The sequence below is a fragment of the Geotrypetes seraphini genome, chromosome 1, assembly GCF_902459505.1.
Source record: "Geotrypetes seraphini chromosome 1, aGeoSer1.1, whole genome shotgun sequence".
Classification (NCBI taxonomy): Eukaryota; Metazoa; Chordata; class Amphibia; order Gymnophiona; family Dermophiidae; genus Geotrypetes; species Geotrypetes seraphini.
In genome coordinates this window covers 178569809-178585079 of record NC_047084.1, presented here as the reverse complement: position 1 = coordinate 178585079, position 15271 = coordinate 178569809, and the positions used below count along the sequence as shown (strand labels likewise).

General features: G+C 39.2%; 1 protein-coding gene across 7 annotated transcripts in view; it reads right to left on the bottom strand.

Annotated features, from left to right (window-relative positions):
- PALLD (palladin, cytoskeletal associated protein) overlaps nt 1–15271 on the bottom strand; it is a 792721-nt gene that overhangs the window by 62383 nt on the left and 715067 nt on the right. For all 7 annotated transcript variants that reach the window (XM_033942034.1, XM_033942043.1, XM_033942063.1 and 4 more), the window contains one exon: nt 13383–13604. In XM_033942034.1, the coding sequence (XP_033797925.1) occupies nt 13383–13604 (222 nt within the window). The remainder of the gene's footprint in view (nt 1–13382; nt 13605–15271) is intronic.

The window sequence follows — 15271 nt, the reverse complement described above, 5'->3', positions numbered from 1 at the left end:
TTAAAAAAGTGATGGTTAACAAGACTAAGAATGTGCGACCTCACCTGGAGTATTGCATTCAATTCTGGTCTCCTTATCTCAAGAAAAATACAGCGGCACTAGAAAAGGTTCAAAGAGCGACCAAGATGATAAAGAGGATGGCGCTCCTCTCGTGTGAGGAAAAACTAAAAAGGTTAGGGCTCTTCAGCTTGGAAAAGAGACGGTGGAGGGGAGATATGATTGAAGTCTATAAAATTCTGAGTGGAGTAGAATGGGTACAAGTGGATCGATTTTTCACTCTGTCAAAAATTACAAAGACTAGGGGCATTTGATGAAGTTACTTTTAAAACCAATTGGAGGAAATTTTTTTTCACTCAGAGAATAGTTAAGCTCTGGAACACGTTGCCAGAGGTTGTGGTAAGAGTAGATAGCATAGCTGGTTTTAAGAAAGGTTTGGACAATTTCCTGGAGAAAAAGTGCAAAGTTTGTTATTGAGAAAGACATGGGGGAAGCCACTGATTGCCCTGGATCTGTAGCATTGGAATGTTGCTACTCCTTGGGTTTTGGCCAGGTAATAGGAACCTGGATTGGCTACCATGAGAACGGGCTACTGGCCTTGATGGACCATTGGTCTGACTCAGTAAGGCTATTCTTATGTTCTTATGTGCCCCTGACCTAACCATGTCCTCTTTTGAGTTGCAGGCCATAAAACTTTGGCGCCCGTTATAGAATAGAGCAGATTCACATACTGTAATTCCAATTGAATGCTCATTAACTAATTATTTTGCATGATGATATGGGCCCACATTTGTGTGCTCAACTTTGGGTGACCTATATAGAAGCTAGGGATAAGTGATATAAACTTAAGGGAAGAGAAAGGGAATGGGGACTTGTATACCACCTTTTTGTGGTTTTGGCATTTCAAAGTTGATATTCAAAGCAGAGGACACTGGAGGATTAATTAGGCTAACCATTTTTACCTCCATACTTCCATGGACAGTCTCTTCAATTTGCAGACACACTGGGCTCAATATTCAGAAGCCACTGAGCAGGAACATTAACCTGACAACACGTTTGTTTAAAATCTTACGGATATTCATCCTGCATTCATGCAGTCTGAATATATCTGGACAAATAGAAACATAGAAAGTGACGGCAGAAAAAGGCCGAGGCCCATCGAGTCTGCCCACACCACTGACCCACCCCCCTATTTAATCGCTCTCTGATGACCTTTCCCTCGTAGAGATCCGACATGAGCATCCCATCTGTTCTTAAAATCCGTCACGCTGCTGACCTAGATCACCTGCACTGGGAGCTTATTACAGCTGTCAACCACTCTTTCGGTGAAAAAGTATTTCCTGGTGTCGCCATGAAACTTCCCGCCCTTAATTTTCAGCGGGTGTCCTCTTGTGGCGGAGGGTCCTTTAAGAAGGAAAATATCATCTTCTACCTCGATACGACCAGTGACATACTTAAATGTCTCAATCATGTCTCCTCTCTCCCTACGTTCTTCGAGAGAGTATAGCTGCAATTCGTTCAGCCTTTCTTCGTATGATAGATCTTTAAGCCCCGAGACCATCCTGGTGGCCATTCGCTGTACCGACTCAACTCTCAGCACATCTTTACGGTAATGTGGCCTCCAGAATTGTACGCAGTACTCCAGATGAGGCCTCACCATGGTTCTGTACAAGGGCATTAGGACGTCGGGCTTCTGACTAACAAAGCTTCTCCGGATACAACCCAGCATTTGCCTAGCCCTGGATGAGGCCTTCTCCACTTGATTGGCCGTTTTCATGTCTTCACTGATGATCACCCCCAAATCCCGTTCTGCTATAGTCCTTGCTAAGGTTTCACCATTTAATGTGTACGTTCTGCACGAATTATTGTTGCCCAGGTGCATGACCTTGCTTTTGTTAGCGTTGAAGCTAAGCTGCCAGGTCGAGGACCAAAGCTCCAATAAAACCAGGTCTTGCGTCATGCTGTCGGACGGACTGCCGTTACTCACAATGTTACATAGTTTGGCATCATCGGCGAATAATGCTATTTTACCTTGAAGCCCCTGAGTCATGTCTCTTACGAATATGTTGAAAAGGATCGGGCCCAAGACCGAGCCCTGTGGCACCCCACTGGTCACCTCCGACGTTTTAGAGATGGTACCATTAACCACCACCCTCTGAAGTCTTCCACTCAGCCAATCGTGGACCCATCGTGTTTCACCTAATCCCATCGACTTCATCTTGCTCAATAGCCTGCGGTGGGGGACGCTATCAAATGGTCAAGTTGTCTAAGTAACTTTAATACTGCTATTTATCCAATCAAAGTTACTCAGCTATCTTTGTTTGGCCAACTCTGAGTATCAGTAATGAGAAGCCAATGCCAAAAAAAACTATGTTCTGGGAATGCCCCCAGCCATACCTTGTTTTAAACTGTAAATTTAATGTATATTTATAGTATAACCAATACATCACAGCTCTTCGTATAAATATAATTTTCTCATTAAATAGTAAAGTGCTCAGACCTCATAACCATTAGTGAGATGATAATACCTGACTGTGGTAACACCTGACTTGGGGGGCTATGAATTTTAATTTGGTGATTTAGGCACAGCAGCACTTTTTGAGCACTGCACGTTGAGAATCTGTGGTTATTGAATTGAATTCCCAACCCGATGGAGTTTTTCAGATAAGTTCATTTATATTTTTTCATGTTAGGGGTTGGGTAAGGGACAGTAAAGGCAATGATGGTCCCTATAGTAACCACAGTCAGGTGTTATCATCTCACTAATGGTTATGAGGTCTGAGCACTTTACTATTTAATGAGAAAATTATATTTATACAAAGAGCTGTGATATATTGGTTATACTGTTGTATGTTCCATCACAGACTTTTTCATCCAATATCTCCCATTATTTATGAAATGTATATTTATAGGCCATCAATAAAGGGGGAAAGGATATCCTAGGAAATAAATCCTATATAAGAAAGGATTTCCTGGATATTAGGCAGAGTGGGAGAATGAGAACCAGAGTGTAAGTGTGATTAAGTATGAGAAAATGAGAGTCAAAATGAGAGTGGAAGCATGACAGAATGGGAGAGAGAATTGGTGGCCACCAGATGTGCCACAGAGAAGGATGTTTCACCGGAGGGGGAGGGTAGCAATGATCTCTCTCTGAGCTGAGGTGAGAAAAGTTCAAACTGAGCTAACATCAGAAATGCTGCTACAGTGAAATCCTGTTTTAAATCAGACTCTTTTAGAGCAGTACTGGCCTGATAGTGACTAGCAAAGTTTAAGTCCACTCACTAAACAGGGGGTAAGCTAAAGTAAATATGTGGTATTGACCCTTTGTGGAAACATTAAACATAACATCTTACCGGAGACACGGATCGTAGTTAGAGTGTGAGCTCGCTGGGACAGATAGGGAAAATGCTTAGAGTACCTGATTACTAGTCAATGTATTGTAAACTGCTTTGATGTCTATGGAGGAAAAGCGGTATATCAAATAAAAATAACCCTAAGTTTCTACTAATTTCTTTAATCTGACCTTAATTAACCCTGGCTTTTACAAAGCTGTATTTGTACTTTTTATTATGATTTTGTATGTATTTATTGTTCCCAGCTTAGATTTGTGGATAGGCGGGTTATAAATAATTATAAATAAATAGAAGTTTTTACCACAGGCCTGAGAGGTAAATGCTCTGACAATCACAGAATTCCTATGAGTGTTGGAGCATTTACTTTGATGACCTCTACCGTGGCTTTGTAAAAAGAACCCTAAGATTGTTAATTAATCTGTGTTACTATTCACTTGAACTAAAAAATCCCAAAACTTTAATTGCTAAGAACCTCCGATATATACGTGTGTATCTATCTATCTAGCATAGCACTGAGGAGCAGCTGCAAAAGTCAAAAAATTTACTTCCAATGTGAATGTTATTCAAAAATACCATCATGGAAGCCCAGACTAGATATATTCCATGTATTAAAAAAGGAAGAAGGAAGACCAAACGGCAGCTGGCAGTTAATGGCTAGTTAATGAGTGAGGTAAAGGAAGCTATTAGAGCTAAAAGACAATCCTTCAGAAAGTGGAAGAAGAATCAATTGAAAATAATTGTAAACAGCACAAAGAATGGCAAGTCAAATGCAAGGCACTAATAAGAAAGGCAAAGAGAGACCTTAAAAGAACGATGGAAGCAAAAATACACGTATATTAAAATCAAGAAGCTAGGAAGAAAATCAGTTGGACTGCAAGTTGACTGAAGGGTAAATGGGGGTCTCGGGGAAGACAAGGCTACAGTGGAGAGATTAAATGAATTCTTTACTTTGGTCTTCACTGAGGGGGAGTTACCGGTGCCAGGATATATGCCTAGGATATTGAAAACAGCCACTGTTAAACCAAAACAACAACAACAACAAAAAAAATGCATTTGGATGATACAGAATCAGTAAACCTTAAGCCAATTTCGGTCTTGCCGTTCTTGGGAAAGATAATAGAAAAAGTTGTTTTGGAACAACTAGAGGAATTTGTGGAAAGAGAAAAAAATCTTTGACTGTCACCAATTTGACTTTTGCACAGGATATAGAGTTGAGCCTTTAATGACGACTACTGTTGATCAATTGAAGAGATGGATGGATCAAAATTATACCATTTGTTTTGTTTCACTAGATGTATCTTCAGCTTTCGATACAGTCGATAGTCATATCTTGTTACAGATCTTGAAAGATATGGGTATAGGTGGGACTGTATTACAATGGATTACATCTTATTTTTAAGACCGTATGTTTAAAGTACAAAGCAACGGTGAGTTATTCGATTGCGAGCCAATGAGCAGAGGTGTTTCACAGGGCTCTGCCCTCAGTGCTCTATTGTTTAATCTGTATATGTCTTCGCTAGGGGGAGAATTTTTGCAAAACTGAAGTAGCTTATCATATTTATGCTGATGACATCCAACTCTTCTTCCCAATGCTTGACTGGCGAGCTGAGTTAAATGAAAAACTGACAGGATATATGAAAAGCTTGTGTGGATGGTGAAACACAAGTTGGTTTTGAATCTCGCAAAACCAGAGATTATGCTGATTGTGACAAAGGATGACCCACAATGGCCAAAAGAGATTAAGGTTTGTGATCAGACTATAATGGTACAACGGAAGCTGAAAATTCTAGGAGTCTGGCTAGACTCAACACTCAGCATGAAGGATCAAATCTTGTCGATTGTCAAATCTACTTTTTTCCAGTTACGGCTATTAAGTCGCTTAAAAGCGATGATGTCAACATACAATTTCAGGAATGTGGTTCAGACAATAGTCTTGTAATGCCCTATATTTAGGGGTTCAAACAGCTCAGTACAAAGCTTTACAAATGCAGCTTCAAGGCTAATTTGCAGAGTTAGAAAATTTGACCATATTAATACCTTGGTTGAAGAAATTGCACTGGCTACATGTGCGATTATGCATAATTTTTAAAACATTAACTTTGATATTTAAAGTCATTTACCATGGGATTCCTTGGTATCTATCACATGCTATGGCAATTTATCGATCGCTCAGAACTTTGCGATCTGAGGGTACAACGCGATTGGCTTTGACAGATTTCTCAAAAATACACTATGAGAACCCAAGAACATCTGCCATTTCTATCATGGGAGTAACGCTGTAGAGCAAATTAACTGGACCGCTAACAGCGTTATTGGATATTCAGAAGTTCAAAAAAAAAATCCTTAAAACCACACTATTTTTAGAAGCATTTTAATAAAGTTGAAACGTTAAATGCTGGTTTTAAGATGAACTGTATTGTAAAGATCTATTTAAAATGCGATTATTCACCTGTAACCAAACATATTTGTAAAAGTCCTGTTTGTTATATCTGTGCATGTTATTACTGTAATGCCGCCTAGATATAGATGGTTGATAAATTTTTTTAATAAATAAATAAATGGTATTCAATTCTGATGAACCAGAGAAACTCAAGCAAATTGGATCAAACTGACAAACTGAGCAGTAGCAAATCGCCTGACCAGATAGCATACATCCCAGAGTGCTGATAGAATTGAAAAATGAATTTGCTGAGCTATTGTTAGTAATTAGTAAAATGATTTTTTAAACCTAGCACATTACTGGAAGACTGGAGGATAGCCAACATAACGCCAATTTTTAGAAAGGGATCTAGAGGTGATCTGGGAAATTATAGACTAGTGTCAGTGCCAATCAAAATGGTAGAGACTAATATAAAGAACAAAATGAGAGAACATATGGAAGTATGGATTAATGAGAGAATGGCAAATATGGTTTTAGTCAAGGGAAATCTTGCCTCACCAATCCACTGCATTTCTTTGAAGAGGTGAATGAACATTTGGATAAAGGTGAGCCAGTTGATATGGTGTATTTGGACTTCTGAGGAGATTAGAAAGTCATGCGTTAGGAGGTAATGTCCTATTACGGATTAAGAACTGGTTGAAAGAAGAGTAGGTTTAAATGGTCAATATTCTCAATGGAGAAGAGTAAATAGTGGACTCTGTAGAGGGACCACTACTTTTTAACACATTTATCAATGATTTAGGGCTCCTTTTACTAAGGTGTGTTAGGCCTTAACGCGCGGAATAATGTGCGCTAAATTGCCATGTGCTCTAGACCTCAATGCCAGCATTGAGCTGGCGTTATTCTAGAAGTGTACCACGTGGTAATTTTGTGCGTGCGCTAAAAACGCTAATGCACCTTAGTAAAAGGAGCCCTTAGAGATGGGAATAACTAGTGAGATAATTAAATTTGCTGATGACACAAAGAGGTTAATACTCTGTGCAGCTCTACGTGCGTCTGGTAGTGCTGTAGAAATAATTAATACTAGTAGTAGTAAACTGCAAGTGAATTAAGAGGATTGTGAAAAATTGCAAGAGAGCATCAAAATTACAGATTTAATGTGAGCAAGTGCAAAGTAATGATGTGGGAAAGGGAAACCTGAACTATAGCTACGTGATGCAGGGTTCCACATTAGGAGTCACTGCCCCGGAAAAGGATCTAGGTGTCATCACTGAGGTGGCGGCAGCTAAGAAAACAAATAGAATGTTAGGAATTATCAGGAAAGGAATGGAAAACAAAGATGAAAATGTTATAATGCCCTCGAATTGCTCTATGGTATGGCCACACCTTGAATACTGTGTGCAATTCTGGTTGCCGTATCTCAGAAAAGATATAGCGGAATTAGAAATGGTACAGAGAAGGGCGATAAAAATGATAAAAGGGATGGGATGACTTCCCTAAGAGGAATGGCTAAAGTGGCTAGGGGCTTTTAGCTTGGATAAAAGATATTTCAGGGATGATATGATCTTTTCAGTTACTGCCCCATCTATTTGGAACTCACTCCCTCTATATTTACGGCTTGAACAAGATTTGAAAAAATTCAAGAATAGTTTAAAATGTCTTCTTTTTAAAGAAGCCTTTAACTAAAAGTTTATTTTCTGATTAATTCCGAATTTCTTCTTTCTTCATTAAATTGAGATTATTTTCCCCTTCTTTTTAGATTTTCTAGTTCTAAAAAAAATTTTTTTTTTCTTTCTCTCCTTCTCTTCATACCTTCCCTATGTACTAACCCAACCTGCTTACTTTTTATTTTTTATTTTTTTTTTTTTATAAATTGTATTTTTTTCTTTCTTCCTCCTTTCCCATTGTTTCGTGTGGATTGTTTACCCCAGTTTGTTTTTAATTTAAAGTAGTTAATTTTAATTACAATGTATTTGTGATTTTAGAAATTTAATTTTATTTCTTTGTAAAACGCTTTGTATTCTGAAAAGCGTTTAATCAAATAATATAATAAACTTGAAACTTGAAACTTAAAGGTCTATAAAATACTGAGTGGAGTGGAAAGGGTAGATATGAACCACTTGTTTACTTTTTCCAAAAATACTAGGACTAGGGGGCATGCAATGAAGCTACTAAGTAGTAGATTTAGCATGAACCGGAGAAAATATTTCTTCAAATGTGTAATTAAACTCTGGAATTTGTTGCCAGAGAATGTGGTGGAATCAGTTAGCTTACCAGGGTTTAGAATAGGTTTGTATAATTTCCTAAAAGAGAAGTCCATAGGCCATTATTGAGATGGCTTGGAGAAATACACAACCTCTGGCAATGTGTTCCAGAGCTTAACTATTCTCTGAGTGAAAAAATATTTCCTCCTATTGGTTTCAAATGTATTTCCCTGTAACTTCATCGAGTGTCCCCCAGTCTTTGTAATTTTTGACAGAGTGAAAAATTGATCCACTTGTATCCATTCTACTCCACTCAGGATTTTGTAGATTTAATCATCATGGTTACAGCCGCGTATGCACAAAGGCTTCCAGACAAATCCTCTGAGGTCAAGACTTCCAAAACCTGGACAAAGTGCCGGGTTTTGGAAATCCCTCTGGGGGCATTGGACAGTCATCTAAAAAGAGGAAATGTCCCAGTTTTTCCAGACGTCTGGTAACCCCACTGTTCTTTTAACATGACCATAGCCTTGCATTCCATGAGGGTAATTTTACAAACCATTTTCATGCATAAAACCATGTTTTAAGCATACAAATAGCTTCTTATAAAATTTGGTAATACCTTTAAAGTCTAGCACCTGATAATCTTGTGGATCATTTTTTATTCATTGATTCACAACGTCCAAGACGTAATTGTAATTTGTTTGCTTTTCCATCGATAAAGGGTCATTTATACAAAAGCTATTTTCAAAGACTCCTATCTTTTCAGGCAGCTTCTTGTAAATCTGTTAGTTAGCTCTGTCTCTTACCAGCAGTTCAGGAAATTATTGAAAACCTTATTTAAGAAATTTTTGTAATTTCTAGGTCATTTGTTTTTATTGTCAGTGTTTCAATTTTCTTTTGCAAACCACATAGAGCTCCTAAGATACTGCGGTATAGAAATGCATTTTTATGTTGTTATGTTATGCGCAGTGCAAGCCAACATCCATTTTTACACTGAGTGTGTTCAAGGGCAGAGTCAGGATGGAAAGTAGGTGGAGTGACATTTTTAGAATGTATTATTTTATAAAATACCTGCTAACCTTTACACCTGCTCTCAGGTAACCCCTTCTTCTATCTTTAGTGTGTGATAGATCTAAGATTTCTGGAGCTTTATTAGAGACAATAAAAAAAAAAATAAGTACACCTGTCTATTAACATGTCAAAAACAGAGCCTTGGGAAAACAAACAGAAGGGGTATTTCTTGCAGTAATTTCAAGTAAGAACATAAAACATTTACAAAGGAAAAATGCCAGTACATTTCTCAGAAGCGACAGAAGTGGCAGATCTGGCAAACAATCCAATCCAAATATAATTACACCTAAAGGAATTTCTATTGACAAATCCTATATCATAAAATCCTGAGTTTTATGGCATTTCCTGATACTCACTTTCATTAATCTTGTTTTCCTCTTCTGCTTCCCTATGCCTGGCAGAATTAAAGGGGATTTTCAAGCATTTATATGAACAGGAAAGCCAAGATTCAAATTCTACTGCAGCTTCTTGCTTAACCTTCCACTGCCTGTACCTGAATGTAACTCAACCTGACCTATTTCTAAAACAGTAAGAGTTAATGATATCTTGCTTCATTTGAGAAATCCTGAATCTACCATTCCACATTTATTGGATTTAATTGATAGATTTGGTAAATTTTCTGGTTATAGGATAAATTGGAATAAATCAGAAATTCTTCCACTAAATGTACATTGCCTAAAAGGACTTTTTGATTCATAAAATACTTAGGTATTTGGATACACACAACTGTGGAAGAAACGATAAAAATAAATGAAAAACTGTTACTGGCAAAGGTTACAGAGATGTGTGAGCATTGGAATCCTTTTCATTTGTCTTGGTGGGGGAAAGTTCAAACAGTTAAAATGATGATTTTGCCTGTGGTTTGTTACCAAATGAGTATGATGCCAGTGTTTTTTCAGGGGTCCTTTTACAAGAAATTAAATAGTATACTCACTAAATTTGTTTGGCTGGGAAAAAATGCTTTAGTATCTTTACAAAAACCAATCGCAGCGGGTGGGGTAAATTTTCCAAATATTTATAGGTATCATCAAGCCTATATTATGCGTCAGGGTATGTACTGGATCCTTCCAGAGCTCATGGAGCATCTTCCAGATTGGTTGTATTTAGAATGGCAATTGATGTCCCCATTGAGATTGCCTCACCTATTGAGTATTAAGTTACCAAACTATGTTAAGGACAACATTATTTTATTAACAAGGAAAATGGTAAAACCAGAGGACATAATTTGAGGTTGAGGGGTGGTAGATTCAAAGGCAATGTTAGGAAATTCTACTTTACGGAGAGGGTGGTGGATGCCTGGAATGCACTCCCAAGAGAGGTGGTGGAGAGGAAAACTGTGACTGAGTTCAAAGAAGCGTGGGATGAACACAGAAGATTTAGAATCAGAAAATAATATTAAATATTGAACTAGGCCAGTACTGGGCAGATTTGCACGGTCTGTGTCTGTGTATGGCCGTTTGGTGGAGGATGGGCTGGGGAGGGCTTCAATGGCTGGGAGGGTGTAGATGGGCTGGAGTAAGTCTTAACAGAGATTTCGGCAGTTGGAACCCAAGCACAGTACAGGGTAAAGCTTTGGATTCTTGCCCAGAAATAGCTAAGAAGAAAAAAAAAAAAAAAAATTTAAATTGAATCAGGTTGGGCAGACTGGATGACCATTCGGGTTTTTATCTGCCGTCATCTACTATGTTACTAACTATAAAATATATTAATAATTTGTCTGATATTCAAATAGAGAAATCCACATGTCAGTCATTATGGGTAAACTCCAAGATACAAATTGGCGGGACGAAGATTGCCTGGAAGCATTGGATGCAAGCAGGCATACATACTTAGTTTAGATGATGTTATATCTCATGGAAAATTGCTTGAGTTTTCACAACTGCAACAGTCCTTTGGCATCTCTAAGACTCAAATTTATAAATGGTTGCAGTTGAAGCAAGCCATTCAGAAAGGGTTCCCTGAATGGAGAAATTTCAAAAATTACTTTAGTTTGCAGATCCTATGCTTTCAGACAGATTTCTTAGGGCATCAGTACTCCCGGTGGTATAAATTGATATCTGACTTATTGAATAAAAAACCAATGACGAGTCTAAAGGACATTTGGAGCATTGAGATTAAACAGCATATTTCTATAGCTCAATGGCCATGAATTTGGACTTGGAGGATGAAATGTACAATGTCTGCATCTATGAGACAAACTTGGTTTTTTCTGTTACATAGAAGCTTTTGGACCCCTGTGCATTTACAAAAAATAGATAGTTCTAGTTCTAATAGATGCTGGCATTGTCATACAGACATTGGATCATCTGCTGTTTTTTTTGTCCTCTGATATTCAGATTCTGGAAATCGATATGGGGACAGATCAATGAAATTCTTGATTCAACATTTCCGCTGACATATGAAATGATCATATGCGGTACCTTATTGCATGTTAAGCCCCCATTAGATCATTATAAAAGCCGGCTTTTATTGATAATGACAGGGATAGCCATCCAAATGATAACGAGAAATTGGAAGAGTTCTGACAGTCTCAGCTTCCTTTTCTGGTAGGCAAGTTTATGCTCTATGTATAAATGTGGAAAGATGAATGCAGAATTATTAGGGAAAAATAAGGTATTTAAATTAGTGTGGGGCCCGTTAGCAGCTTTGCTGCATCTATTTAAGTTATATCTCTTTTCAAGTTAAGTTAGGTTTAGTTCCATACACATCCGGGGAGGGAGGAGGGTATTTCATAGCAATGTATTGGAATATGTCTATATTTCGGGTTTGTAAAGGGTTGGGGGGATAATGATGATCTTTTAAAATTTGTTGTTCAAAGGTATGTTTTTATGGTTGATATCTTTCAAATGTATACATTCGTATTGCACTGTTCATATTGGAAAATAATAAAAAATTTACAAAAAAAAAGAGTTAAATCCCCCCCCAAATAAAAAAATCTGCTTAATTGTGCTTAACAGGGAAGAACTGAATCTTTGGGGTCTAATGGTTGATATGGGTAGGCACTAGGCATCCCATTTCCTGTCTCCTCCAGATCCCAAATCCCTACGGGAAAAACCCGTTTCGCTAAGCGCATCTCCAGGGGAATAATCAGCGTAACAGTGGCCACTGTTTGCCACACCGTGAGCAGAGCTTACACTGATTATTCCCCTGACGATGCGCTTGGCGAAACAGGTTTCTCCCGTAGGGATTTGGGATCTGGATTGCTCCTAACACAGCTTTTTTGAAGCCCAGTGGCTATTTTTTGTGCTGTTGGATGCTATTGATGTCATATGAGAGACTCTGCAGTTCTTGATGTCCAGTGAGGAGGGGACCATTAAGTTGTAATAATGGATTACAAGTGGAATTTTTTTTTGACCTGTGACTGTTATAGGATCACTTGATGTGCTTGTATGTCTGCAAGTACTTGCTGGTTTAGTGTTTCCCTAGCCATTTCTGGCTTTAACTGCGGTCTTTTTTCCTCCACTTGTATATATTGATATATGCATGGTCCTTAATTAGCTTCCTGACACCAGAAGAGAATGGATTTTTTTTTTTGTATTTTGATAGTATTTAAGCATTTATAGACCACTTATAGTCTAAGTGGCTTACATTCAGGTACTCAAGCATTTTTCCCTATCTGTCCTGGCAGGCTCCCATTCTAATGTATTTCTGCTCTTTCCTTCTTTAAATTTTCTTGTGCGAATCTTAAATGCTGCCTTCCTCCTTGCAGCTGGCAAATAATGAGATGGAACACCACGGGCCAAAATGGGCAATTCACGAACTGGTGTTGGATGTAGGTGGCTGCTTCATTACATGAAGGATAAAAATGTAGTTACTGCATATATATCTAAAGTATGCAAACTCCTGCCCTAGCCAGTCTGTAGTACTTAGCAGGATCCTATCCAAGTTTAAGGGCAGAGAAATGTAAAGTAATGTATTTACACTGGGCAGAAAGGATGAACCATGCAGGTCTTTATCTGCTCTCATGTGCTGTTATATTTCACTTCCCACATGTAATGATGGAAGATGGCGTACTAATTTTGCCACCAAGTATACCAGGGTTCTGGAAAACATGTAATGCACAGGGAGGGGCCTAAGGCCCTGATTGGCTCAGGTGCCTCGGGCTCCTCCCTTGGGCCAGCCCAATCGGAGTTCCTTCTTCTGTTTAGTGAATCACGTCCTTCCTACTTTGCATGCCGTTTCCCCTCATTTGCAACTCCTACATCCCTACAGTGGATGTTCATATCCCCTCCATGAGAAGGTCAAATGGCAGATATTTTTAACACAACTTCCTTGTTACATATATTACTCAATCTTTTGGCCTTCTGCAGTTTTCCTGGAATAACTTGCACTATGAACTGTGCATGTCAGAATGTTCTTTGTTCATAATTGTATTACCTTTGGCTTTGGATCTCCAGTGACTTTGCATGTAAATGTGACTGGCATCCCCTCAAATATTTTGTAATGTTTCAGTTTCGTCTCAAACTGAGGAGCCACACCACTGTCAGTTGCTTCATCCACATGTTGTATCTCATCATCCGACTCCTCCACGGGGGAACGTTCCAGCCGGTACTCAATCTCACCGATCAGTCTCTGCTCGAAGCTCGAGACTTTGTATTCCTGTCAAAAAGAAATCAGAGCGCCATTTGAAACCCAGGCACTGGTTCTTAATAGGGAGATCAGGTGGATGGCATGGATGTTGGGGGGGGGGGAGGGATGAGGGGTGTAGGATTTATTTGATTCCCAAACTGGCTTTTTCAAAAGCTTTCCAGCAGCATAAAACTGTACATTACAATACAGCCTAGTACTGAGAAGGAAAGATAACACCAAAAGCTGACATTATTTTTTCATGCATAAAAACAGCTTGCAAGGTCAAACACATGTTGCATTACTCACTTTATATTATCCATGCATTGCATCTCATCGCTTAACTTGCATTGCACAAAAAAAGTACACAGAGAGGCAAACAAGGGTTTGCATGGGCTTCCTTCTTTTTTCAAATAAATCAAAGCTGGTAGATTTTTAAAAGGAAAATCATGAGACCACGGGAACTCATGGCAGCCATTTTTGATGACGGCTCTGCACGGGGCAGGAGTGTAGGAAGATCGCTCCTGCCCCGTGTCACCGCTAGACCACCAGGTAAGGTCTGGGAAGCAGCCTTTTAAAACTAGGGGGAGGGAGGTCCAGGGCAAAAAATCATGAATTTGCAGGTACTAAACCTGTGGATTTGGAGGGAGAAGTGTACATGTATGCAGTGATGTAGTAAAGGGGGGAGAGTGGTTCGACCTGGACACTGTCTTGGTGAGGGTGAAGGCACCTGTCTTCCTCTCCACCCCCCGCTCCTTCTCCCCCCTTGTCACGGGTGCACACCACATCCCTTCCCTGTACCTCTGTAACGTTCCTGGCACGAGCAGCCACCCCCAACCTGCTATCGCACTGTGTCTAGGAAGTGACATCAAAGGAAGAGCTGGCGCGACAGCAGCTTGGGGGTTGATGCTCATACCAGGAACATTACAGAGGTATGGGGGAAGGGAAGTGGTGCACGCACAGCAGAAGGGGGTAGAGAAGGTGGGGGGAGGGGGTGCCTCTCACCCTTGCTATGCCACTGTATGTATTTGTGTGCAAATAAAAAAAAAATGTATGCACAAAGCATGGCAGGACCTGTTGACTACTTTCCAGCAAAAGCCTCACCACACTGTCCATCTAATTCTTTCTACGGTGCTAACGATTGTGCATGCAAGTTTGGGCATGCAGTCAATTTGCACACAATTTAATTGAATAAGCAAATTAGCACTAACAATTATTTGGACACTAACAATTATTTGAGCTAAGTGGCAGTCGTTTGAACCTATGCGTGTGTCTTTACAGTCCAGTTGTCTCAAAACTCACACCCTTTGCAGGGCCATATTTTGGATTTGTAGGTACTTGGAGGGCTGCAGAAAAAATAGTTAATGTCTTATTAAAGAAATGACAACTTTGCATGAGGTAACTGTAACGAGTTTTACCTCATGCAAAGTTGTCATATAGTTGTAATATAGTTTATAAATCTTTCTTTAATTGCTTCTGATAATTTCAGCTATACACAGCTGAAAGCAGTGCAACATGCAAAAAGTGAAAAACTATCAAAGTATCAACTGCAAGAGACAAGATTTTGGACCAACTATTTTGAGGCTCTCGGTATTATAAAGAATGATTTTTTATGGAAAACTTGTGCCTTAAGTGTCCGGCGGTTGCATCCGCACCGCCTTCAGCTCTCACCTCCTACAGCACTGGACACACGCACAAGC